The 23,207-nt window shown below is 58.0% G+C and overlaps 2 protein-coding genes across 3 annotated transcripts; one reads left to right on the top strand and one right to left on the bottom strand.

Moving 5' to 3' along the window:
- The first annotated feature begins 167 nt into the window (after nucleotides 1–167).
- On the top strand, nucleotides 168–17,010 carry PLEKHN1 (pleckstrin homology domain containing N1). Its single transcript, XM_051988875.1, has 16 exons — nucleotides 168–385; nucleotides 774–876; nucleotides 4,215–4,361; nucleotides 4,680–4,760; nucleotides 5,161–5,233; nucleotides 6,160–6,278; nucleotides 6,840–6,983; nucleotides 7,391–7,471; nucleotides 8,811–8,886; nucleotides 11,038–11,195; nucleotides 11,424–11,591; nucleotides 11,985–12,143; nucleotides 12,549–12,683; nucleotides 12,889–13,089; nucleotides 14,370–14,424; nucleotides 14,820–17,010. Exons 1-16 carry the CDS (start codon nucleotides 312–314, stop codon nucleotides 15,002–15,004), a joined length of 1,959 nt encoding a protein of 652 aa, XP_051844835.1. The 5' UTR covers nucleotides 168–311; the 3' UTR covers nucleotides 15,005–17,010.
- PERM1 (PPARGC1 and ESRR induced regulator, muscle 1) lies at nucleotides 16,986–23,207 on the bottom strand. Of its 2 annotated transcripts, none has more exons than XM_051988872.1 (4): nucleotides 23,059–23,207; nucleotides 19,033–21,443; nucleotides 18,423–18,548; nucleotides 16,986–18,039 (listed from the first exon to the last, which is right to left on the bottom strand). In XM_051988872.1, exons 1-4 carry the CDS (start codon nucleotides 23,085–23,087, stop codon nucleotides 17,960–17,962), a joined length of 2,646 nt encoding a protein of 881 aa, XP_051844832.1. In that variant the 5' UTR covers nucleotides 23,088–23,207; the 3' UTR covers nucleotides 16,986–17,959. The 2 variants fall into 2 exon arrangements, with proteins under 2 accessions (XP_051844832.1, XP_051844833.1); XM_051988873.1 differs by having other exon boundaries at nucleotides 19,033–21,780; nucleotides 23,059–23,073.

The raw sequence follows: 23,207 nt of genomic DNA, 5'->3' as shown, positions 1-23,207 counted from the left end.
TCGGGCCCAAGGGGGCCGGGCCGCCCCGGGGCAGCCTTGACAGAAAGCGGGCCGGAGGGCTAAAGGGACCTCCGACTCGGGCTGCTCGGACACCTCTCCCCGGAAGCCTCCCTGAATCCCAGGGGAGGAGGGGCGGGGCGGAGCGGGGCGGGGCGCGGAACTCCCGGGCCACGCCCACCTGCCCGCTCCGACCTAACCTGCCATCAGCCAACTCCAGCTCTGAAGAGTGGCCCGGCCGGCTGCACCCAAGGGTGCCGGGCAGAACCTCCCTGGGAACCTCAGGCCTCCCCCCAGCTCGGACCCCCTTCGCCATGGGCAACGCCAACTGTGTCCCCCAGGCCCGCTTCCGAGCCTCCTTCAGGAAATCCTCGCTGAAAGGAAAAAAGTAAGCCGGGGTCCCGGCAGGGCCGGGGTCGCAAGCACCGCCCCGCCCGGTGGGGGCTGCGGGCTTAGCATTCGGGGTGAGGCTCCGGGAGGGGGCTTCTGGGCCCCTGAGGCAGAGTTTGTGGGCTCTCCTACCTGGGCGGAGGGGGCCCTTCCCCCTCCCCCCAAGTCTAGGCTGGCTCCCCCAAGGAGGATGGGGGTGGGGAGAGGACTAGGACTAGGCTGGCTCTCTGATTGGGGTCCTCCTGTCCTTGCTGCCCCCACAATCCGCTCCCAGCCAGGCCGGGGACTCTCTCACTGCCCCGGGGGTGGGGGTCTGGGGCAGGGGGCGGGGTGGCGCCGGAGGGAGGGGAGGGAGCCCCATCTCTGAGCCTCTCCTCTCCCCCCAGACAGGAAAGCCTAAGGCGTCGCGGGGGACTGTTCGGAAGCGAGAGCAGCCAAGATGGGGACACCCAAGCCACGGACAAGATTCTGTATTTCATCCCAGGCACGGTGAGAGCCGGCGGGGAGGGAGGCGAAACTCGCGGGTACTTGTGCGCGTGGGCCCACGTGTGTGTGTTTGCGTGTGCGCGCGTGTCCGCGTCCCGCGACTCCTGGGGCCGGGGGCGCCCCGCTCCCCCTGCCCATCCCACCCCCTCCCCAGCCGCCGACTCGCCCGCGATCCGGGGAAGCCGGGCCCCGCCCTCGGGCACCTCACCTCCCAGCTGGCCCGAAAGTCTCCGCAGACAACGAAACTAGCGCGAGTCCCGGCACTGAGTCAGTGCGCGCCCGGCGGAGGGGAGGGGCCTCCATCCCCAGCCTGACTCCCGGCAGACTCCTCCAGGAAGGCTTCCTGGCTTCCGCTCCGCCCGAAACTGACGGCGGGGAAACCCCCTGCCCGGCGTCTCCACTAGCCGGGAGTTGGCGGGACTCGGTTTCAAGCCCCCGCTTCAGGCTGGGAGGGAGGGGGGGATTCGAACCTGGCTACCCCGACTTTTCGGGAGCCTCAGTTTCCTCACCCGCACAGCGAGGGGCTCCGGCCTCCCAAGTCTCTCCCAGCTGTAAGTCTTGGCCTCTGACAGAGACGGAGGAGGCGGAGGAAGCTTGGGATTATCCAAAGTCGGGAGGCTCAAAGTCTGCCAGCGGCGAGATGAGCAAGGCCTTTCCGCCATCCTGAGCCAGCCCGGTCCCTCCCAGGGGAACCAACGGGCTGAGCGCTGGGACCCCGTACCCCCCTCCCCCCCCTCTGCCTTCCTACTCCGGGCCCAGGGGGAGGGGAGCCCACAAACCCTCTCCCTCCCTGTTGGGGTCTCCGCTGCTCCCGGGGCGGAGGCCGGGCCTTCTGCAGCAGCTGGAGCCCACCGGACACCCCAGAGGGCATTTCCCTGCTCCCACTGTGGGGGCTGGGGGCATCTGCAGGGACCAAGGCCCAATCTGTCAGGAGCTACTTGGGGGCTAAGGCCCCGAACCCCTCCTTCCTGTGTTATACGGGGAGAGGTTGGCCCCTTGTCTGAGACCAGCAGGACCGGGAGCCCCTTTTCTGTTCCAGCCCCTCCCCCCACATGGACACCTGTGGACATCCGCTTACACATGCACACGGACATATACACGCTTATACATACATATGTGTGTATACACACTTACATATATGTACACATGCTTACACATACATATATACTTACACACATTTACACATGCATATATACACATATATACACACACCTACATATACACACTTATACATACATATACGGCATATATAAATCTACATACCCACACATATACACTAGACACCCTACATACACACATACATGCATGCACACTTACACATACACTTAACATGTATGTAAATCTACATGCACCCACTGAACTGTCAGCAGAGGGAGGGGGGAGCGTGCCCCCCTCCCCCATGGCCCCTCAGAGCCTGGGCACCCTCTAGCCAGGAGCACTTGAGGGAGGAGTGACCCCCCCTGGGGGGGGGGGGGCTCTGAGTCCAGGGGTCAGGCTGAGTGGCCAGCAGAGCCTCAGGCCACCCCCATGCTGTCTATTAATAGCTCCATGTCACCAGATAGTCCCTGAGGCAGGGGCGCTGACTGTGCAGAAGCCGGAGGGGGGGGAGGGGGCACTGGGCATTAAGGTCACCTCCGCTGGCGCGGCAGCCAGGCTCCCGGGCCGGCCCTCCACCCTGACTCCATCCGCGGAGGCTGTGGGGGTGGGGGCCGTGCCCACCTGGGGGCAGAACTGGTTTGGGAGGCCCGGGGAGTGCTGCCACAGCCAGCTGGGCCCGGGAAATGGGGCAGTGGCCCGAGAAGCCACCGAGCTGAGTCAGATTCTCCAGCAGCCTTCCCTCGCCCCCTCCTCCCTGGGAGGCGGGGGGCCGGCCGGGGGCCCCTTCCCCAGCCCGTTTCTGCCTCCACGTCCCTCGAAGCGTCCGGGGTCCCTGGGCAGTGCAGGGATGAGTCGGTGGCCTACTTTCTGCAGGTCCCTGGGGCCCTGAGCCAGTTCCCACGGGGAGTGGGAGGCCCCACCCAAGGGTGGGAGGGCCGGGGAAGCCAGCCCTTGTATCTGTCTGCCCTTCCACATTCCCTGGGATTGCCCAAGCAAAGGGGGCGGCCCTGGAAGCAGGTAAAGCGCCAGGCCCAGAGCCAGTGGCCTGAGTTGCAACACGTCTCATTCGGCTCCCTCGCCCAAAGCTCGGAAGGGCACCGAGAGCGCCGCAGACCCCGGTCCCGGGCCCCGGCCACGGTTCACCTTCCTCCAGACCCCATGTGCCTGCGGGCGAGGCCGCGTGACCACCTGTCCGAGGGTCCGCGTGGCGTTCATCCACAGACCCGATGTGCGTCTGGGCCTCGGAATGGTTCTAGAGCCGGAAGGGACCTCAGGGACCACCTTCTGGTCACCCCCTGGTTTACAGATGGGGAAACTGAGGGAGGGGAGGTGCCTTATCCAGGGCCCACGGCAGGGCAGGATTCCGGGTGACTGTGTGTGATTCTCTGTGTGGCTGCCCTGGGTGTAACTCTGTGGCTGTGTAGCCTGACTGTGTACAGAGCCTGGGAGACACAAGGTGGGAAGACCCCTGGGTGTGGATTCTGGGCCCAAATCCTAGTTTTACTCCCTCTGGGCCCTTATACGTATTATCATAGGCCCCTACTGAGCCTAGTGAACTCATCTGCCAATGGGATGACAGTTTCCAGGACTCCTGTGTCTGTAACCATTACAGAGCCTGGGAGACACAAGGTGGGAAGACCTCTGGGTGTGGATTCTGGGCTCAAATCCTAGTTTTTACTCCCTCTGGGACCTTATACATATTATTATATGCCTGTACACAGTTTCCAGTACTCCAGACATCAATCCTGTGTCTGTAACTGTGTCTGGATAGTTATAAAAATGGAAACTGTCTTTCTTTTTATCTGCCCGCCTGTCTAGATGACCAATTGAGATAATACTTGTGAAGAGCTCGGCATAGTTCCGGGCACACAGTAGGCACTTAATAAATGCTGGTTCCTCTCCCTCCCTTGCCCTCCTTCCACGTAGATATGTGTGTGTACCTGTGTTTGTGTGGGTACACTGGGTTTGGCTATGGGTGAGTGAGGCGGGGGAGCTGTTTGCTCAGTCTTAAGCCTTAAGCAGTCTGGGGCTTGGAGCTGACCCCCAGACTTTTGGAGGCCCCCCTGTGCTCCATACTGGACCGCCTGGCTGTGCTGGCTACATTTCTTTGCCCTGCTTTAAAGTGACCGTGTCCCCCAAACCGATTCCATGGGGGGCTGGTTTCCCTGTGCCTGTCTGGGGAGAAGGGCCTCTTGTGGCCACTTCCCCCCAAGCCTGAGCTCCTGGGCCGTACCCTCCTCCAGGACATCCCAAACCTGGACAGTCACAAGGAAAATGTGGACCAACCGTTGCTCAGTGTGTTCAAAAAGAGCCGGCAGAAAATGCCCGTAAGGAACCTCGGGAAGATTATCCACTACTCCAAAGTCAAGTTCAAGTTCCAGCACTGTGCAGTGAGTTCTGGGTAAAGGTCAGGGTTCAGTGGAATGGAGGAACTGGGGGTGTGGGAAAGCTCATCCCCTGGTGGAATAGCCTTTATTCCCAGGGCAGGAGTGGGCTGCCAAAGCCCCAAGTTCATGGCCAGGCAGAGAAGCAGATTCAATGGCTCTGTTAAGATTTCACACTCGGTGACTCGGTGACCGGGTGAGAAAAGTCATCCCCGGCCAGCCGAGGCTGCCCTCCCCCCCCCCCCCCCCCCCCCCCCCCCCCCCCCCCCCCGCACTCCGGCCTTCTCGGCTCCAGGACAAACAGAGCCTTCCCCGTCCCCACAGGATGTCTATGATTGCTACCTGGAGCTGTTCCCCTCCTGTCTGTACTTCCAGGCTCATGGTTCCAGCGGCCTCACCTACCAGGTAAGCAATTGGGCGCAGGGGTGGGAGGTGACAACCCCCGACCTGAAGTCTCGATCCCTAAGAGCCAGCTCTGCCTCTCAGGGCTCACGCTCGCCTGGGCCCTGCCCCCGCTGGGCCGGGCCGCGGAACTCTGGGAAGCATTCCCTGTCCACAGGTGTGGGTCCTCCACGGGGTAAGGGGAAGGGCCCGGGACACTGCCCCGGAGAACCGAAGCCTTGTGCTTTTCCTGACCTCGATTTGATGCAAAACAGATCTAGAGCTAGAAACATGCCCCCCCACCCCCCTCCCATGGCCCTACCTACCCCTCAGGATAGTGGTGGAGGGAGGGAGGGAGGGAGGCTCTGTTCCTCTGCCCCAGGACCTCTGGCTGCTCCCTCCTAATCCCATCGGACTCCTACAGGTGCTGCTGCCACTGACAGAGCTGAAGGTCTCTAGGCTAGAGATGGAAGGACAACACGCCTTCCAGATCATGGGTAAGGGGAGGCGGAACTGGGGGGGATGTTTATCTGAAGCCCCTGGCAGTGACCAGCCCATCTCATCACTAGCCTGGGCCCGAGACCTGTCCTCCTGGCTAGGACGAGAGCTTAGGCCCAGCCGGGGGCAGGGCATTGACCCCTGGGGGGCCGTGACCTGGCAAATGCCTCCACTAAGGATTCTGATCTGGGTGCTGACTGGGCCCTGGGGCTGCTGCCTGGGTGTTAGGTGGAAGCACTGGCTGGACCGTTCTCCCTGGGGGGGATGCCGACCAGGTTAGGGGCGTGGGGCTCGAAGAGGGACACTGACCCGGATGTTCTGGTCCGAGAGCGTGTGTGGCCAGGACCCCGGCTTAGGGGCTGACCTGGGCACTGACAGGTGCTTGTTAGAGCCAGGGTGCCGGCCCAGGTTCATGGGCACTGACTGGCCACCGTTAGAGCCTGGGGGAGGGCGGGCGTGCTGGCCGAGGTGCTGATCCCGAGGCACCCACTGAGCAGTGGAGATGCCGGCCCACGGCGGCCACCCACTCACTGCCCGCATGCCCAAGGGTGCCGAGCCTTGGCTAAGGAAAAGGCTGCCCGGCCTCCCAGGTAGCACTTGGGGTCACTCCGGGAACCTTTGGGACCAGAGCTGCTGGCCAGGGTCCTGACCAGCCCGAAGCCATTTAAGGCTGTTGGGTCCCCAAGGAAGCTCAGAGCATTGAGGCTGCCTATAGAGAGCTCCCTCTGAGCCTGAGGCCGGTGATTGATGCTCCCTGTTCTCGGCAGGCAGGAAATGAGCAGCTGGGTGGGGCGGGTCGAGAACAGAAGGGCTGGGCAGCTGGTAGGGAGAAGGATGGGAGGGTGTGGATGGGCCAGGGAAGGGGATGCAAGGCTGGGGGAGGGCAGTGACCTCCCTCTCCATCGTTGCTTTCCCTTCTCCCAAGGGCCCCTGCCGTCCCCTCTCCTGGTGTTCTGTCCCAGTGAGGATGAGCTCCATCAATGGCTCTACCACCTGGAGAAGCAGATGGACCTCATGAAGAGACCCCCGTGGCCATCTTTCCAGGTGAATGCTCAGTGATCCTTCCCTCCTCTTCCTCCCTTTAGCCAAGGCTTCTGGGAATAGGGAGGGGGAACTTCTCCCGAACTCTGCCCTGGATCGGGAGCACCACGGACACCTCCGGGTGTCATAGCTTAAGCGACGGCAGAGCCAGAGAAGATGGACCAGGGTCTCTAGGCTGAGTCACAGCAAGGTCAGTTAAGGAAGTGACCGAGGGAACCAGTGAGTCATAAGAGCTATCAAAGCCAAGGGCTATTAGGCCTTCTCCCGAATCCAGAGGGCTGACTCAGCCTTTGGAGGCAGAAAGTTGTAAAAAAGCAATTGATATGAGGAAAAGCTTCCTCGGTGAACACCAGCTAGCAACAGGTCATCTACGTAGGGAGGTAGTGAGATCCCCGTTGTTGGAGATCTTCAAGAACAGCCAGATGACTGCTTTGGAGGAGTAGAATGGTGAGGATCCCTTTGGAGTTTGAGATGGGCTGAAGGGCCAAGGAGGTTCCTTCCCCTTCTCCAGCTCTCTGATTGGCCAACCCCTAAAAATGGCTCTTTTCATCTCTGTCCCCCAAGGACTCTGCAAGGGAGAATCATCTCTGCCCTCTTCCTTGGGCCCTCCAGCACTACCCAGTTCATCACTGGGAAGGAACCAGTCGAGAGACTCTGGGAGATGTGGTCTGCGCCTCCCGAGTGAAAATACAGCATCTGCCTTCCCAGGTGGCAATGGGGTGGCAGAGAAAGAGGGAGAGGGAAAAGTGGCCAGGGTGGGAGGGAGAGGGCAGGGGAGAAAAGGGCTGGGAGGGCTGGGAAACGAAGGAAAGTGCAGCTCTAACGGGTAGGGGCAGACGCTACCCCCCCCCGCCCCACCTATGTACTTCTCCTGTAGCTCTGAGCTAGCTGAGGTCATCCCTGACCCCTAAATCACCTTCTTTTTTGTGAGGCATTTAGGGTTAAGTGAGGTCACACAGCTATAAAGTATCATGTGGCTGAGGCTGGATTTGAACTCAGATCCTCCTGACTTCAGTGCCGGTGCTCCATTCACTGCATCATTTAACTGTCTCTCTCTCCCCACCCCCCCCCTTGCCCTGCCCCCAATCACCCTCTAACCTTTTCTGACCTCTCAGGACCTCCACGATCGGATTCTGGTTCTCTATCCATCTACATTGGTCATCCTGTCAGAGGACTCTGATGGACTGAACTTCAAGGTAGTCCTACCTCCCTCCCCACCCGCCTCTGGGCCTTGACCATAGTGCTCGGATGCCCCTGACACTGCCTCCTCTTCTCCTGGACTGAGCCCCTTAAAGCGGTACCAGGTGATGTTTCTCTGAGCCTTTAAGGCTGCCATTCTCTAGTTTAAGCCTCCCTACAATCGGGTCAGGTAGGACTACAGCCATTCTCCCCATTTTTCAGATGAGAAAACTAAGTCTCCAAGAGATTTATCTACTGACTATATCTTCTCAGTCTACACCCCCCCTCCCCAGGTCTTCTGCTTGTCCCCCTCTCTTCTCTCCCTATCAGGTTGGTGGGTGGGGCTGGAGGGAGGGATTCTATTTGAAAACCAGAATTTCAAGATTAGTCTAGGGTGAGGGAGGTTCCTGCCAGACCTCTTGCTTGTCCGCCTTCCCTGGGCCCAGGCTCATGTGGGGGAGGCCTCTGTCCCACTGTATTTCCTGGGGGTGAAGTGGGTCAGGGCCAGATGTGAGATCTAAAGTAGGAGGGGGCTCCTGCGCCCCTCCTTCTCCTGACGGGGGTCCTCGCTTTTCCGGTGATTCACTTCCCTTCCTCCTGCTGTTAACAAAGGACTGATCCATAACATGAAGGATTAGTTTGGAAAAACTTCCTGTCCAGGAGGTGCGTAAGACACTGGGTGAGGTCAAAAGAGTCTCCTCTCCCGGGTATTCACAAGCAGGTAAAACCTGCCCCAAGACAAGGGAAGAGACACCGTGACCCTCACGGACGCCTTAATCCCAGTGGCCTTTGTGGCCCGGTCACACTCTGACCGGGAGCAAGCGTGTCCCAGGCAGCTTTCTCTAAACTGACTCAGACTGACTGGGACACAGCAGTGTTTACACAGGCATTAGGATTTGCAAATCGCTTCCTCACAAATATTATCTCAGGCCATCCTCACAAAAACCCTGGGAGATAGATGTTATCCTTATCCCCATTTTCCAGATGAGGAAACTGAGGAAGCCCAGGTGAGGTTACCTGGTAGGCTCAGTCGGATACCATGGCCTAGTACATCCTTATCTGAACTCATTTTTCTGACTCCCAAATCCAGAGCTGATAATCACCAGAAATCATTATAATATATTATAATAATGGTCATTGACCACATCAGAATCCAAATGAGTCGGACTCTTCCAATCTGCCTCTCCCCAGTCAAGATCAAAAAGAAATGAATTAAGGGGGGAACAGAGCCAAAATGGTGGAGTCAAGGCAGAAAAATGGGTTAAGGGATGGCAGGAGACAGGGAAGTAGAAATCCCCTCACATCCCCCTTGCCTCCTACAAATCAGGTCTAAAGATGCACTTTGTCTTCCCTAAGGGGGAGCTTCCGCTCAACTCCGTCCAGCTCAACTTTGAAGAGAGCGAGAAACAGATCCGGTCCTTCCTGATCGAGGGTCAGTAAGCTTCCATCTCAGAGACCCTCATCCTCTCGGCCCCTTCCAGCCTGACCCTTATCCCTGGCACCCTCCCTGTGCAACTCCAGCAGCTGCACTGACCCACACTCAGCCCGTTCCTCTGGGCCATAGTTATAATCAGTGGAGACTGAGTCACTTCTCTCTCCCATTGAGCAAGGCGGAAGAGGGGAAACAGGATGGGGATCTCAGGGCAGGGAGGGATCTCAGTGGAATCAGCCAGGTGGGTGACATTCTTGGTTGGGGTGGACCTGTCCTGTCTGGCTGCTACGGGCCCCCAGTGTCTCATGTGGCTGGCCTGGATTTTAGGGGGTAACCTAGATAGTCCTGAGAGTCCTTCTTTTCTTAAAGCTCTTATTCTGAACTAAAGAAGTAAAAATAAGTATTTCCATAATAGTAGAATAGGAAAAAAATAATTTGTGAAACTGCATTTGCCTTGGGTTTTAGGGGGTAACCTAGATAATTCTGAGATTTCCTCTTTTTTAAACTTTATTTTTTATTTTGAACTGAAGAAATAAAGCAAGTATTTCCATAATAGTACAATAGGAAAAAAATTGATTTGTGAAACTGCAAATCTATTTGCCCTGGATTTTAGGGGATAACCGAGATAACTCTGAGATTCCCTTAAAAAAAAAAAAAACTTTATATTTTTATTTTTATTTTATTTTATTATTTATTTTATTCTGAACTAAAGAAATAAAACAAGTATTTCAATAACAGTAGAATAGAAAAAAAAAAGATTTGTGAAACTGCAAATCTATTTGCCCTGGATTTTAGGGGGTAACCTAGATAACTCTGAGATTTCCTCTTTTTTAAACTTTATTTTCTTTTTTCTTCTTAATTTTATTCTGAACTGAAGAAATAAAACGAGTATTTCCATAACAGTAGAATAGGAAAAAAAATGATTTGTGAAACTGCAAATCTTTTGCCCTGGATTTTAGGGGGTAACCTAGATAACTCTGAGATTCCCTTTAAAAAAAAAAAACTTTATATTTTTCTTTTTCTTTTATTTTATTATTCTTTATGTTATTCTGAACTGAAAAAATAAAACAAGTATTTCCATAACAGTAGAATAGAAAAAAAAATGATTTGTGAAACTGCAAATCTTTTGCCCTGGATTTTAGGGGGTAACCTAGATAACTCTGAGATTCCCCCCCCCTTTTTAACTTTATTTTATTATTCTTTATTTTATTCTGAACTGAAAAAATAAAACAAGTATTTCCATAATAGTAGAATAGAAAAAAAATGATTTGTGAAACTGCAAATCTATTTGTCCTGGATTTTAGGGGGTAACCTAGATAACTCTGAGATTCCCCCCTTTTTTTAACTTTATTTTATTATTCTTTATTTTATTCTGAACTGAAAAAATAAAACAAGTATTTCCATAATAGTAGAATAGAAAAAAATGATTTGTGAAACTGCAAATCTATTTGCCCTGGATTTTAGGGGGTAACCTAGATAACTCTGAGATTCCCCCCCTTTTTTAACTTTATTTTATTATTCTTTATTTTATTCTGAACTGAAAAAATAAAACAAGTATTTCCATAATAGTAGAATAGAAAAAAAAAATGATTTGTGAAACTGCAAATCTATTTGTCCTGGATTTTAGGGGGTAACCTAGATAACTCTGCGATTCCCCCCTTTTTTTAACTTTATTTTTATTCTTTATTTTATTCTGAATGTAAAATCTTCCCATATCTATTTCCATTTGTGCAGACAGCATCTCTCTTCCTAGGGCCTTTGGAACTTGGAGCTGGGTGATGGCCAAAATGACTTTGTTGCTCCGAGTTGTTCTTCAGACAGTATTGTTGTTACTGTAGACACTGTCCTGTGGCTTTGACTCACTTGGGAGCTCCCCTCCTGAGATGGACTGTGGGTAGTAAATCCCAGCTCCTCCCTGGCTCAGGGGCTACACTGTATACAGCGTATTCAGTAACAACAACATTGTATACGTTCTTGGGCTAATCTCTGGGAGGGGGGCAATGGAAATGCTGGTTTTAACCTAAGCAAACTGGGTCCTGTGCTCAGGGCTCTGCAGAGGGCCCACCCAGTGAGCGATGCCCCGCCCCCTTTCCTCTCCCCCCTCCCCCCCGCCGGGGAGCCCAGAAAGAGCCCATGTTGTGACCCTCACAGGCCGCCTCATCAATACCATCCGCGTGCTCTGTGCCAACTATGAAGACTACCAAGACTGGTTGCTTTGTTGGCGAACTGTGCGCCTCAAAAAGGGGGGCTCCTCCACCCGCTCGGGCCCCGAGAGCTTCCAGGGGCCACGGCCACCCCTCCCCGCACAGGTAAGGGGGACAGATGGGGCTGGGCACTCCTCGAGGGCAAAAAGCCCTTTGGGTCTTGCCTTTGTACTCTCGGGGCCCAGCGCTGCCCTCCCACTTCAGCCGGAGGAGGCTGGCAGTCGAGGAGGAGGGCAGGGCTCGCAGAGCCGGCCGGGCTGGGGTCAGTGGGGGAGTCTGGGGGATCGTTCCCTCCTCTCCGGGACCGGCCTAATTCCACCCTACGTGGCTCAGTTCTCAGTCAGCGGGCGAGCGTCCCTTACCTCCGATGGCCGGACCAACTCCTGGGCATCCACGGGGGCCCCATCCACTTCCTCCCACGCCAGCAGCTCCCTCCCCGACCACCCCATGCTGCCCAGGAACTATCCTGGGGGTGGTGACGGCACCCCCCAGCGGGACCAGGTGAGTCACCCAGGCCCGAGCAGGATCTACTGGGTCACAGGCTTCAGTGACTGGATTCTGGGGGGGGGGAGAGTTCTGGGTACCCAGGCAGCTTTGGGGATTGGGGGCTCAGTTGGAAGGGAGCAGCAGAGTTGAGGGGGGGAGGCTGTGTGAGACTCATAGAGTAAGAGCTGGGACTGCCCAAGTGTCCCCAAACAAGTTCTCTGTCCCTATCTATCAGCCTGGGCAGGGCCTGGGGGGCCACAGGGCAGCTCCTTGGCAATAAGGGGCTCCTCATTCCTTGGCCCCCAGGGGCTGGGGTCACAGAGCATGGGAGCTGGGGTCACAAAGCATGGGGGCTGGCCTTCCCGCTTTAGTTTGGAGGCACCCAGCACTCTCTCTGTGTCCTTCCAGAGCCATGGCAACCCCGGCAGCTCCAGCTTGGGAAGGCGTCGGGCAGAACTGAGACGCAAGGGCAGCGGCCGCTCATCCAAGGGAAAAGGAACAGGGCAGCCCAAGGGAGAGGAGCCGGCCCTCCGGGTTCCCCTGCATCTAGACCTGGGTCTCACCAATGTAGGGGCCTCCCAAGCCCCACCCTGGGCCTGCCTCCCTGCCCTTGCTTGCCAGTCTGTCGCTCACTTTCTGTCTCTGTCTTCCTGGTCTCTCTCTGTCTCTGTATGTATTTATCTCTCCCCCATTTGTCTCTCACTGTCTCCCTGGTCTCTCTCTGGCCCTATAACTCTCTGTGTCTCCCTCATTGTCTCCTTGGGTCTCTCTTTATCTCCGTATCTCTCTCTCCCCCATTTGTCTCCCTTCATCCCCAAATAATCCCTGGCCCACACGTGTGGTCCTAGCCAGGAAGTGGGGGTTCAGACAGCCGCCATGTCACTCAGTCCCCCCGCCCAAAGCCGGTGGAAATCCTAATGAAAGGGACCCCTCGCCGAGTGGCCCCCACAACCCTCCCCGCTTCTCCTGCAGCTAAACCAGAGGAGCCTGGAGGGCAGCGAGGACGCCGCTGCTGACAGCCCAGAGAAGCCCCAGTCCCCTTTGTACGCTGACCCTTACACCCCGACCTCCACCACCCACATCAAGCTCAGGGACGTCACTGGTGAGGTCAGTCCTCAGGGGGGATCGGAGCGGGTTCTGTTGAAACCCCATCTGATTAACGTCCAAACCCAAGTCTGGGCAGAGGCGGCTCTGCTCGGTGGCTGACCCAAGGCCCGGGCCCAGGCTGGGGCAGGGGAGCCTCTGGCGGGCGTCCCGGCTCCCGGCCTCCTCTGTCCCTGGCACCTGGTGAGACTCTCGGTTTTCCTCACAGTTTCTGGAGGCGTTCAAGAGCTGTGCAGTCCAGGAGCCACTGAACACCTTCCCCACCGCCCCCGTCTCCGTCCCCGTCCCGTCCCCCAGCTCACATCCCCTTCAGAAAAAGCCGGCCCCTCAGCACTGGGAGTCTCAGAGACAACGAGGCTCCTTCAAAGTCCGGGGAGTTGGTCTTCTGGAGCCTTCCCGACCTCACCAGGTGAGGGGGGGCTGCCTGGGGAGGGGCCTGGGCCTGAACTGGAACCATGGGCGGAGAACAACGTCTGAAGCTGGGATTGGGGGTGTCCAGAGGCAGTGGCAGAGATGGAGAGAGGGACAGAGAGAGGAGAGACAGACAGAGACAGAGGAGAGACACAGAGACACACACAGAGAGAAACAGAGACAGAAAGAGGAGAGACAGATAGAGACAGAGGAGAGACACAGAGACAGAGAGAGGAAAGATAGAGGGAGAGACAGAGAGAGAGACACACGCACACAAAGAGAGAAACAGAGACAGAGACAGAGAGAAACAGGGATGAGAGAGATAGAGAGACACAGAAAGAGAGAGGGGGAGAGGAGAGACAGAGGGAGAGACACAAAGAAATGAAAGAGAAACAGAGGAAAGAGACAGAGACACACAAGGATGGGAGAAAAATACAGAGAAAGAGACAGAGAGACACAGAGAGAAATGAAAGAGACAGAGAGACACAGAGAGAGGAAAGAGACACACACAGAGAGGAGAGAGATCCAGAGACATACAGACAGATGAGAGAGATGGGGTGGGGGGGAGCAGGTCTGAGTGTCATGTCAAAGGATTTTAGAATTTGGAGCTGGGAAGGACCTTGGGACTTGGAATACCAGAGTGAGAAGGAACCTTAGAATGGAGACTCGGAGCTGGGAGAACCCTGAGAATGTGGAATATTGGAACATAGAGCACAGAACGTCCGAAGTGGGCGAAATCTTAGAACAGAACAAAGGACGTAGAAAGTCAGAATGGAAAGGAATCTTACACACACACACACACACACACACACACACACACACACACACACATACACACACTCTCACACACACACACACTCACACTGATGAGGCCCAGAGATGACTTTTCCCAAGGTCACATAAGTAACAGTAATAGCCATAATTTATTAAAGCTCCTACTATGTGCTAAGCTACATTGTGCTTTAGCCCTTTTAAAGTATTTATATATTTATATTATCTTTCTGGCCACCCTGAATTACCTCCCAGTGCTTTTATTACCCCCATTGTACAAATGAGGAAACTGAGGCAAACAGGTTAATTGACCTGCCCAGGATCACATCACTAGTAAGTCATCTGGGGCTGAATTTGAACTTGGAGCTTCCTGACTCCATGTCCTGCGCTCTGTGCCTCACAGCTAGATAATAAGCAGCAGAGATGAGATTCCAATGCCAATCTTTTGGCTTCAGGTGCAGGAGTGCTTCCCCCCTCATGCCTCAGTTTCCCACTTTGTCTCCCCAGGTCCGGGTCTCCCCGCCAAAGGAAGGTTCCCCCAAACCTCAGCTTCGACTCTCAGGTGAGTTACGCCTCTGGGGGCTCAGCAACTAAGGCCATGGGACTTTCCCCAACTGATGCTGAGATAGCTACTTCCCCCTGCCCCTCCCCAGCCTGTGCCCTCCTCCCCTGTTCCAGCCCTGAGTGTTCTCTCTGGCACTGACGGGTGCGGCCGCCTCTCTGGTCTGCCGACAGCCCCCGGTCATGTTCCCCCACTCGAAGGCTGGGAGCCCAGTCTAGCCTGTTTCTCCACCATCACAGGGCCTCTTGGTGGGGGCAGCCCGATGATCCCTGGGCCAAGCAGGGCTCAGGCGGGGCCCTCCCGATACCCCCAAGCTCAGGCGGGCCCTGGCGGGGCTCTCTCCACCTCCCCACCCGGCCCAGCTCCTAGCCTGACTGAGTTCCGGATCTCTGCAGGTGGCAGCTCCCCCAGAAGGAAGGCCGGGGAGTCGGAGCGATCTTCCTCGGAGCCCTCCGGCAGCCAGAGGGACTTCAGTTATGACAACATCTGGGACAAAGCAGGGCCACCCCCCGCTTCTCGCCACCAGTGGCCCCGTCCCCCCGCCCCAGAGGCTGCAGGGAGATTGCCTCAGTGGATCTGAGCTGGCCCGGACTCTCTCGCCAGTCAAAGCAGGGACAGAAGGAAGCCGGGCCCGCGGGCCTGCAGCCCCGGCTTGTACTCAGGGGCGCTGCTCTGGATTTCGGGGGTCAAGGTGAATGAAGCTCCGGACTTCAGTCTGCTTCTCTTCCCCGCCCCGGTAGTGTCGGGAGGGCTCGGCAGGTGGGACCTCAGCGCCCCGAGACCCAGCCTCTCCCCCAGGGAAGGAGAAGCCCTCTCTCTGCCCGCTGCTGCCTTTGCCCACTTAGCATGACATCTGAGACCCACGTGTGGAGGCTGGGCCCCTTTGTGAACTCGCACCAGAACCTGCCGACCCAGGTCCTCCCACACTGGCTGGAAGGGCCCGGGACATGAGGACGCAGCCAGAGAATCGTAGCAGAGTCTGGGTCCCTCGGTGGGGATGGGGGGGAAGCATCCCATCAATGGCTGCTACTGTTACCGCTCCTATCCCCCCCTTCCCATCTCCTCCTTTCCTGACCTCGCTCTGGGGGCGCGGATCCTCAGTGTATCCCAGTCTGTGGCCCTTCCCCCTTCCTCCTACTCCTGCGGGACCCAAATCAGTGGCACCCCCTGGTGGCTGTGCTGGTGATTAGAACTGTTTCTTCAGAGGAAAATTACGAGGGAGGGAAGGTTTGGGAAGGGGCGGGGGTCACTGAGAGTGAGAGGGACAGAGACAGGAAACGGCAGCAGGTTTGGAACCCGAGTCTGTATCCCACTGGAATCCACTGCTCCAGAAAGAGATTGCAGGGAATAGCCTGGGATGGAGGTAGAGGGGGGAAAGGTGTGGGTGTGTTTGGGAATGTGCAAGAGAATCACCCATCAGCCCAATCTGAGGTTCCTGTGGGGGAGGCGGTCAGTGAGGGTCACTGGATAGTGGGGGAGAAGGGGAAGTTGGATGAGAATGAGAGGCAACGAGAGGGAAGGGCAGTGAGGGCCAGAAGGGGCAGCAAGAGCTAGAAAGGAGAACGAGGGCCAGAAGGGGCAGCGAGGGCCAGAAAGGGAAGCAAGGGCTGGAAGGGAGAACGAGGGCCAGAAGGGGCAGCGAGGGCCAAAAGGGGAAGTGAGGGCCAGAAGGGGCAGCAAGAGCTAGAAGGGAGAACGAGGGCCAGAAGAGGTAGCAAGGGCTGGAAGGGGCAGCAAGGGCTGGAAGGGAGAGCGAGGGCCGGAAGGGGGAGCGAGGGCCGGAAGGGGGAGCGAGGGCCAGAAGAGGCTGCAAGAGCTAGAAGGGGCAGCAAGGGCCGGAAGGGGGAGCGAGGGCCGGAAGGGGGAGGGAGGGCTATAAGGGGCAGCGAGGACCATAAGGGAGAGTGAGGGCTGTATGGGGGAGCGAGGGCCATAAAGGGCAGCAAGAACTGTGAGAAGCAGTGAGCAGTAAGGGACAGAAGGGTTAATGAGAGCTATAAGGGGAAGCGAGTAGCAAGGGCCATGAGGGGAACCAAGGGCCATGAGGGGCAGCAAGGATCATAAGGGGCAGCAAGGACTATAAGGGAGAACGAGGGTCGTAAGGGAAAGCAAGTACTGTAAGAGATAGTGAGCAGCAAGGGCCAGAAGGGGCAGTGAGCTATGACGTTAGTAGGAGGCTGCAGAATTGGGGCCGGGGCAGTGAAGAGCTGTAAACAGAAAAGGGTCACTGGTTTCTCTCAGTTCTGGCTAGGGCCTAAGGATTGAGTAAGGACAGGTTAGACAGACGCTACAGACCCCTCCCCTATATTCCCTTAAAATGAGCCAGGACAGGATTGAGGAGACCTCTGGAAGGGGGGACGGGTTTTTCTGCCTTCAGCAAAGTCCCCCATCCCCAGCCACTCCCAGAGAGGCAGGAGGGACTCTGGGCTTCCTGAGTGATCCCTGTCCACTGGATTCAGCTTGTGTCACAGGGTGGCTTCTGGGTAATGGGCCATAATCCTCACAATGGGGTCTGGGGGAGGGGATGGAGCTGATCCTGGGGAAATCAACCCATCAACCCAGAAATAGAAAAAAAATTTATTGTCACCCACTGTCTGTGTGTCCATTCTTCTCCCCCCACACACACCATTACACACTCAGGTAACTGTCAGGGAATTCAGTCCAGAAGGGCTCAGAGCCCACAGTGAGACCATTAACCTTTAATCTCCCTGCTGCCCTCTCAGCTTCCTCTCCCACTCCCTCCCACTCTCCAAAGGACCAGGAGCCTCCCATCCCTCACCAGGCCTCTCGAGCCAAATGACCTCTCCATCTCCTGCCCCCACTCACGTCTCCTTGCCTTCAAAACTCCGTCCTTCCTTAGGAAGCCCTCGGTTTCCAAATGGCATCCAAATGTCCCTGCGCCATCGTCCCACTCCCACCAGCTCCTTCTGGGGATCCTTACTGTGCACCCACAATTTGTGTGGGCCCGTCCCCAGCAGCAGTTGTGTCCCTCTGACCACCTTCCTCCTGCGTTCTCCGCTCTAGAACCCACCTGAGGGGGCCCCCATACCCCCCATCTTCAGGACCTGTCACCAGTGAGTCCAGAGGGGCTTCCTGAAGTGGCTGCGCTGTGCCCTGCCAGCCGCTTGCCCCCCCCTCCCACGTGGTCTCTTGCCCCACCTCCAAGACATTCAGGAGCCTCCAACCAGGCAGAGGGCATCCCTCCGCCTGCTTCCTTCATCCACCCCTTAGCAGACAGCCTGGGCCATCCCCCTCCTCCCCACTCTACCTTCTGAAGTCTGACTTACTACAGGTGCTACAACTTAGCCCTCGGCCGCCAGGGGGACCCGGGCCTCCCGCTGGGACGTGCAGGCCCCGGGCTGGACATGAGGGCCAGGCCTGGGCTGGGGGAGGAGAGAGGCTGTGTGAATGTGGCCGGAGCAGCGCAGAAGTCTGAAGAAGCCCGGCCCCCATTGGCGGACTGCGCCCCTCACTCGAGGCAGCCGTCCCGGGCTGGGGCCTGCCCTCCTGGGCCCCAGCTGGCCCCGCCTGGAGGCTACGGGTTCGGGCGTCCTTCCCTCGCCTGCCTCCGGAAGTATCGAATGGCCGAGAGGGCGCCGATGTTGGCCAGCAACACTGGAGGGGAAAAGCAGAAAGAGGCAGCTGGGAAAGGTGGGGGTGCTTCGGGCGGGACCGCCGGCTCTTGGGGGGGCAGAGGGAGCAGCCCAGGCGGATGAGGAGGGGATTTACAATCACTGACTATTCATGCCGGGAAACCCTTTAAACCTCCCCAAAGACGGAACAGGAATGTGGGAATGACGTCCCCCTCAGGTCAGGAGGTGACGGGACCCCGGGGTCAATTGTCAGTGCTGAGCATTTCCCCCCCTTTCACCCTGAATTTACGGCTCCAACCCAACCCCCTTAGTGCTACAGATGGTAAAACTGAGGCTCAGAGAAGGGGGAGGATTTCCCACGCTCCCCAGAAGTCCCTTGTCATCCACAGGCCCCAGCCCCCAGACCTGTTTTCCAGGCATCTGGCGCATGAAGGTCCGAAGTCCTCACGGCCCACGTGGCGAAGGCCACGAACCCCAGACACATGTCATTCTGGTTAAAGGTGATGGGGATGAGTGGAGCCCTCTGCTCCCCTGGGGAGGAAACACAGCACGTGGCCCCGAGCCGCATCCGTCCGGGGGCCGGCTCCAGCCTCCCCAGCCACGTCCTCCCCGGGGTCCCCGGCCCACAGGAGGCCAGGAGTCTCCCCTCCCAGATCCCCAGCAGGTGCTCATTAAATATGGAATTAAACTAGAGACCGCCGGGGATGGGAGCCAGCATGGAGACAGTGGCTGGGGCCGGGCCAGGGGACGGGGTTCCCACTGCCCTGGACGCACTCACTTCTGAACCGGCCCCTGGCGCCCCCCACCCCGGGGGCTGTGTCCCGCGGTCACTTTGGGGGCAGGGGTCGGCGGGACCCAAACCCCGGGGGTGGAGGAGCGCAAGGGGTTAAGGCCGGGCCGAAGGCCCCAGCCAGCACCAGTCCCACTGCGCCCCCCCCTCCCCCCCGCCTGGACAGCCTGTTCCTTGGACCAGGAACGGACTGTACTCCCAGCCAGCCCCCACCTTGGCCCTTACCTTCAAGGCTCATGCTCAGGCCCAGCTCCTCCGCTTTCCATGGGCCCTGTTCTTCAGGAGCGGGGCCCCCGGGCCAGACCAGGAGGGGAGCCCGCTCGGGCCCCCGGGTCTGCTTGTCGGCCGGGGCCAGCAGCTCCTGCTCCCCAAAAAAGTGTTCGTAGGCCTCCGGGATGGAGATGGGGACCGGAGCACCCCGAGCAGGCGCCTGGAGAGCGGGTGCTGGGGCGGGGAGTCGGCCGTCCCGGAAAAAATATTCACACACCTCAGGCCACTGCACGTCGGCCGGGAAGTCCTCCTCCTCCTCCTCCTCCTCCTCCTCCACGATGGTGTCACAGAAAAAGTAGTCATAGGCCTCAGGGAGGGTCAGGGCAAAGTCCTCCCGGGGTCCCGCCGACTCCCTGGCCAAGGCCGAGGGGCAGGGCGGGTGCTTCAGAATCCGCGGCTGGGGGCGCGAGCCCACGGCCACGGCGTCCCAGGCTCTGGGGCCCCCCCGGCCCCCGCCCAAAGTCCGAGGGCTCTCTGGCGCAGCCTTGTCCGCCGATGGGGAGGCTGGGGCGGAGTCCTCCCCGGGGGAGCTGGTCACCCCTGAAAAACGGACTTTCTTCCTCCTCGGAGCTCGGCCCGGGGCCGCGATGCCCGGGGACTGCGTGGCTGGAGCTGTGCCCTGTGAAGGGGCCCCCGGGGGGCCTGGAGACAAGGGAGCCCCTTCCTCAGGCTCCCCCTGGGGCTCCCGTGGAGCCGGGGAATCGAAACTCTTAGTAACTTGGGCGGGTGTAGACACATCCACGTCAGCCCTGGCTCTGGGGGCAGAAGCAGAGCGATTCCTGTCTGGCTCGGCCTTGAGGTCAGGTGTAGACACATCCACATCAGCCCTGGCTCTGGGGGCAGAAGCAGAGGGGTTCCTGTCTGGCTCGGCCTTGAGGTCAGGTGTAGACACATCCACATCAGCCCTGGCTCTGGGGGCAGAAGCAGAGGGGTTCCTGTCTGGCTCGGCCTTGAGGTCAGGTGTAGACACATCCACTGCTGCCCTGGCTCTGGGGGCAGAAGCAGAGGGGTTCCTGTCTGGCTCGGCCTTGAGGTCAGGTGTAGACACATCCACTGCTGACTGGAGCTGGGGAGCAGGTGTAGACATATTCACATTTGGCTGGGCCTTGGGTACCTCTGCCTCAGGCAAGAGAACAAGTGTAGACCGATGGCGTTGGGGTTCCGACTTGGGGACAGGAGTAGGGAAGCCGACTTCTGAATTGGTCTCGTTATCAGGTGTAAACACATTCCTGTGCAGCTTCTCTTTGGAGACAGGTATAGACGGATCACAGCCTGGCTCAGCCTCAGAGGCCACACCAGACAAGTTCACTCCCTTCTCAGGGAAGGAGACAGGTGTAGACAAGTTTTCTCCTGCTTCCGGAATTGGGGTAGGTGTAGACACATTCACTGTCTTTGAGGCAGGAGGAGCCAGATCTGAGAAGGGCCGTTCTGGGGGGGCGGGTCCTGCCTCCGGACCCGGCGCAGGGGGAGAGGGCCTCGGGCCCGGGACGGGGGAGGAGGATGGGCCCAGTGGGTCTGCCCCACAGCTGGCTCTGGTTCCCAGTCCAGCCGCTCCGGCCGGCGGCTCCGCTCCCGGACCATCCTCCTCCAGGCCAGCCGGAGCCAAGTGGCTGGGGCCCTTGTCCGGCTGGCTCCCAGAAAGGGGCAGCGAGGGGCTGGGGGGGCCCTGTCTTTTGGAGTCCTGAGCTTTCGGGGATCCACTTCCCTTGGCGGCCACTGACCTCCGCTTCTTCTTCCCTGGGCTCCGGGGGGAGGCGCCGGGGTTGGGCTCGCGGGGAGATCTCTTCCCGTCGGCCGGAACGAGGCTGTTGGGCTGCTCTTGGCCGGGGGGGTCCTTCCCCGAGCGACCCCCGGCCTCGGCGAGCTGGGCGGCGGCCCCCCGCGAGGACTTCTGCATCTCGCCACCCTGGACACCGGGCTGAGGCAGCAGGGCGGGAGCGAGCTGCTCGGGGCAGAGGACAGCCGAGGGCAGCTGCTCCTCCAGCTGGGTGGACGTGCGCTGAGTCTGCTGACCGGCCCCCGGGGCCAGGACACGCTCACACCGAAACCTGCTGACCAGGCGGGCGTCTGGGCCCTCCTCCTCCTCGCTGCCAGAGCAGCCCCCCTGGGCCGCGGCCAAGGGCCGGCCGCTCAGGACCGCCAGCAGGCTCTCGGTTGGGGGGCTGCCTGCTCGCACCCGGAGGAGTCGCGGGGGAGGGGGGCCGGGGGGGCTGCTGCCGCTGCTGTCCCCCTGCTCAATGTCACTGGAGAGGGGCTCGTCCCCCGAAGCCAGAGCCGCCTGCAGAAGGCCGCACTCCTCCGCGGCCGCCGAGAAGTCGGCCCAGTCCTTGTCACTCAGCTGGATGCTGTACTCAAAGTTCTCCATTCTGGGATGACAGAGACAAGGGGGGCAGTCTGGGGGCCTCCGGGCCGGAGGCCGGGCCAGGGAGCCGAGGCCGGGAGAGCCCGAACCACAGCTGCGACCTCCCACGCCTTGTGCCTCAGTTTCTCCCCCCGGTCTGGGGCTCCGATTCTACTCCTCTTCCTCCCCCCTTCTTTCTGAGAGCAGCCTGGAACCCTGCATGAGGTCTGGGGTCAGAGGGATTCTCCCCTCGTCTGACTGCAAAGCAGTCAATTCATTTTCCCCTCTTCACCTGGCCACGGGGGTCTCCTTCCAGGCTCACAAACCCCCCTTTTCTCCTAAAACCTTTTTGGATATCTCCCCTAAAATCAGAAAACAAAAATGCTTTCTCATATCTTTGCTTTTTTTTTTTCCTCCAGGGCCTTTTAATTTATCAAATCAAATTATTTTCTTGAGGAAAAAATATCAGCAATATGATCTTATAGCTTAGATAAAGTGATTTTCTATTATATGATATGTATTATATATAACATATATAATAATATAAATATGTTATATATTTACATTATATATAATTATAAAACATTATATAATCTCTAGGTATATAATATAATGAACATAGTTGTTTCTCTGGTGGGTCCCTCCCCTCTCCCAACCCTGATCTCCCTCCAAAGAACGACGCTAACATTCCCAGCAGCCCCAACCCTTTCTGAGCTGTCACTCAGGGCTGCTCTTTGGTGATCAGACCCCTCCTCAATAAGAAGTGGGCCTGGAGGGGTGGGGGGCGGGACAGAGATGGGGCAGACAGCCCAGGAGGACCACCAAGCCCCTCCAGGGGCACCTCGGGCTCCCGGCAGTCTTTGGCAGCCTGGAGAGGTCACTGGGTCAGTCTATCAAGGTCGTTTCACTCCCCAGGGTCAGGGGCCTGTGGTCAGCAGGGAGATCATGGGCTCAGGGCTGGAAAGGTTCTCAGGCCATCTAGGTCAAAGCGCTCATTTTACAAACCAGGAAACTGAAACCCAGGGAGATTTATCCAAGGTCAGAGCAGTAGTAAAGAGCTGGGCCAGAACCGGAACCTGGGCTTAGTTCTCTTAGGAGAATTCCCTTTCTTTCCCATGGGGGCAGGGGAGATACCAGGATATCCCTGAAAATAGGTGGGGAAACTGAGGCCCAGAGCAGGGAAAACCAAGGCACAGAGTGGGACACAGTCCCACAGCACAGAGGGGCAGCAGTGAGATCTTCCAGTCCCTCAGCAGGGACGACCCCGGGGTCCCCAAGTACGCAGCTCCATGGTGTGGACCCTCACTCTTTGCTCCTTCCCTAACCCCCCATTTCCCTGAATGACCCTTCATACCTAGAGGCATCCCAGGTTTTAAGGAGTCCCTCCCACCCCAGGAAGCGGATCTTGGACTTGCCTCAAGTCCTGGGGCCCCATTCCTGGTGACAGACCCCCACCCCTGCACAGACCCCCCCCCCCCAGTGACCCGAGCAATGGAGGATCGAGGTCCCTGGCTTCCAGGCCACAAGAAAACCCCCAATGGACAGAATTAGCCCCTGCCCATTCCCACCCCTCCGGGACACTCACCCTTGTAGAATGGGGGAGAAGAACGGGGAGGGGGGAAGGGACTGACAGGTCCTACCTGGGTCCCCACAGCTTGATGGAGGGCATGAAGCAGGCTGGGGGTGGCAGGCAGCTGGGTCCAGAGGAGCACGCCGTTGGCTCAGTCTAGGACAGTGGGCCGAGCCCCGCCCCTTCGGCCTCTCTCATTGACATCCTAAAAATACTCTC

The sequence above is a fragment of the Antechinus flavipes genome, chromosome 3 (assembly GCF_016432865.1).
Source record: "Antechinus flavipes isolate AdamAnt ecotype Samford, QLD, Australia chromosome 3, AdamAnt_v2, whole genome shotgun sequence".
NCBI lineage: Eukaryota > Metazoa > Chordata > Mammalia > Dasyuromorphia > Dasyuridae > Antechinus > Antechinus flavipes.
This window is presented reverse-complemented; position numbering and strand designations above follow the sequence as displayed.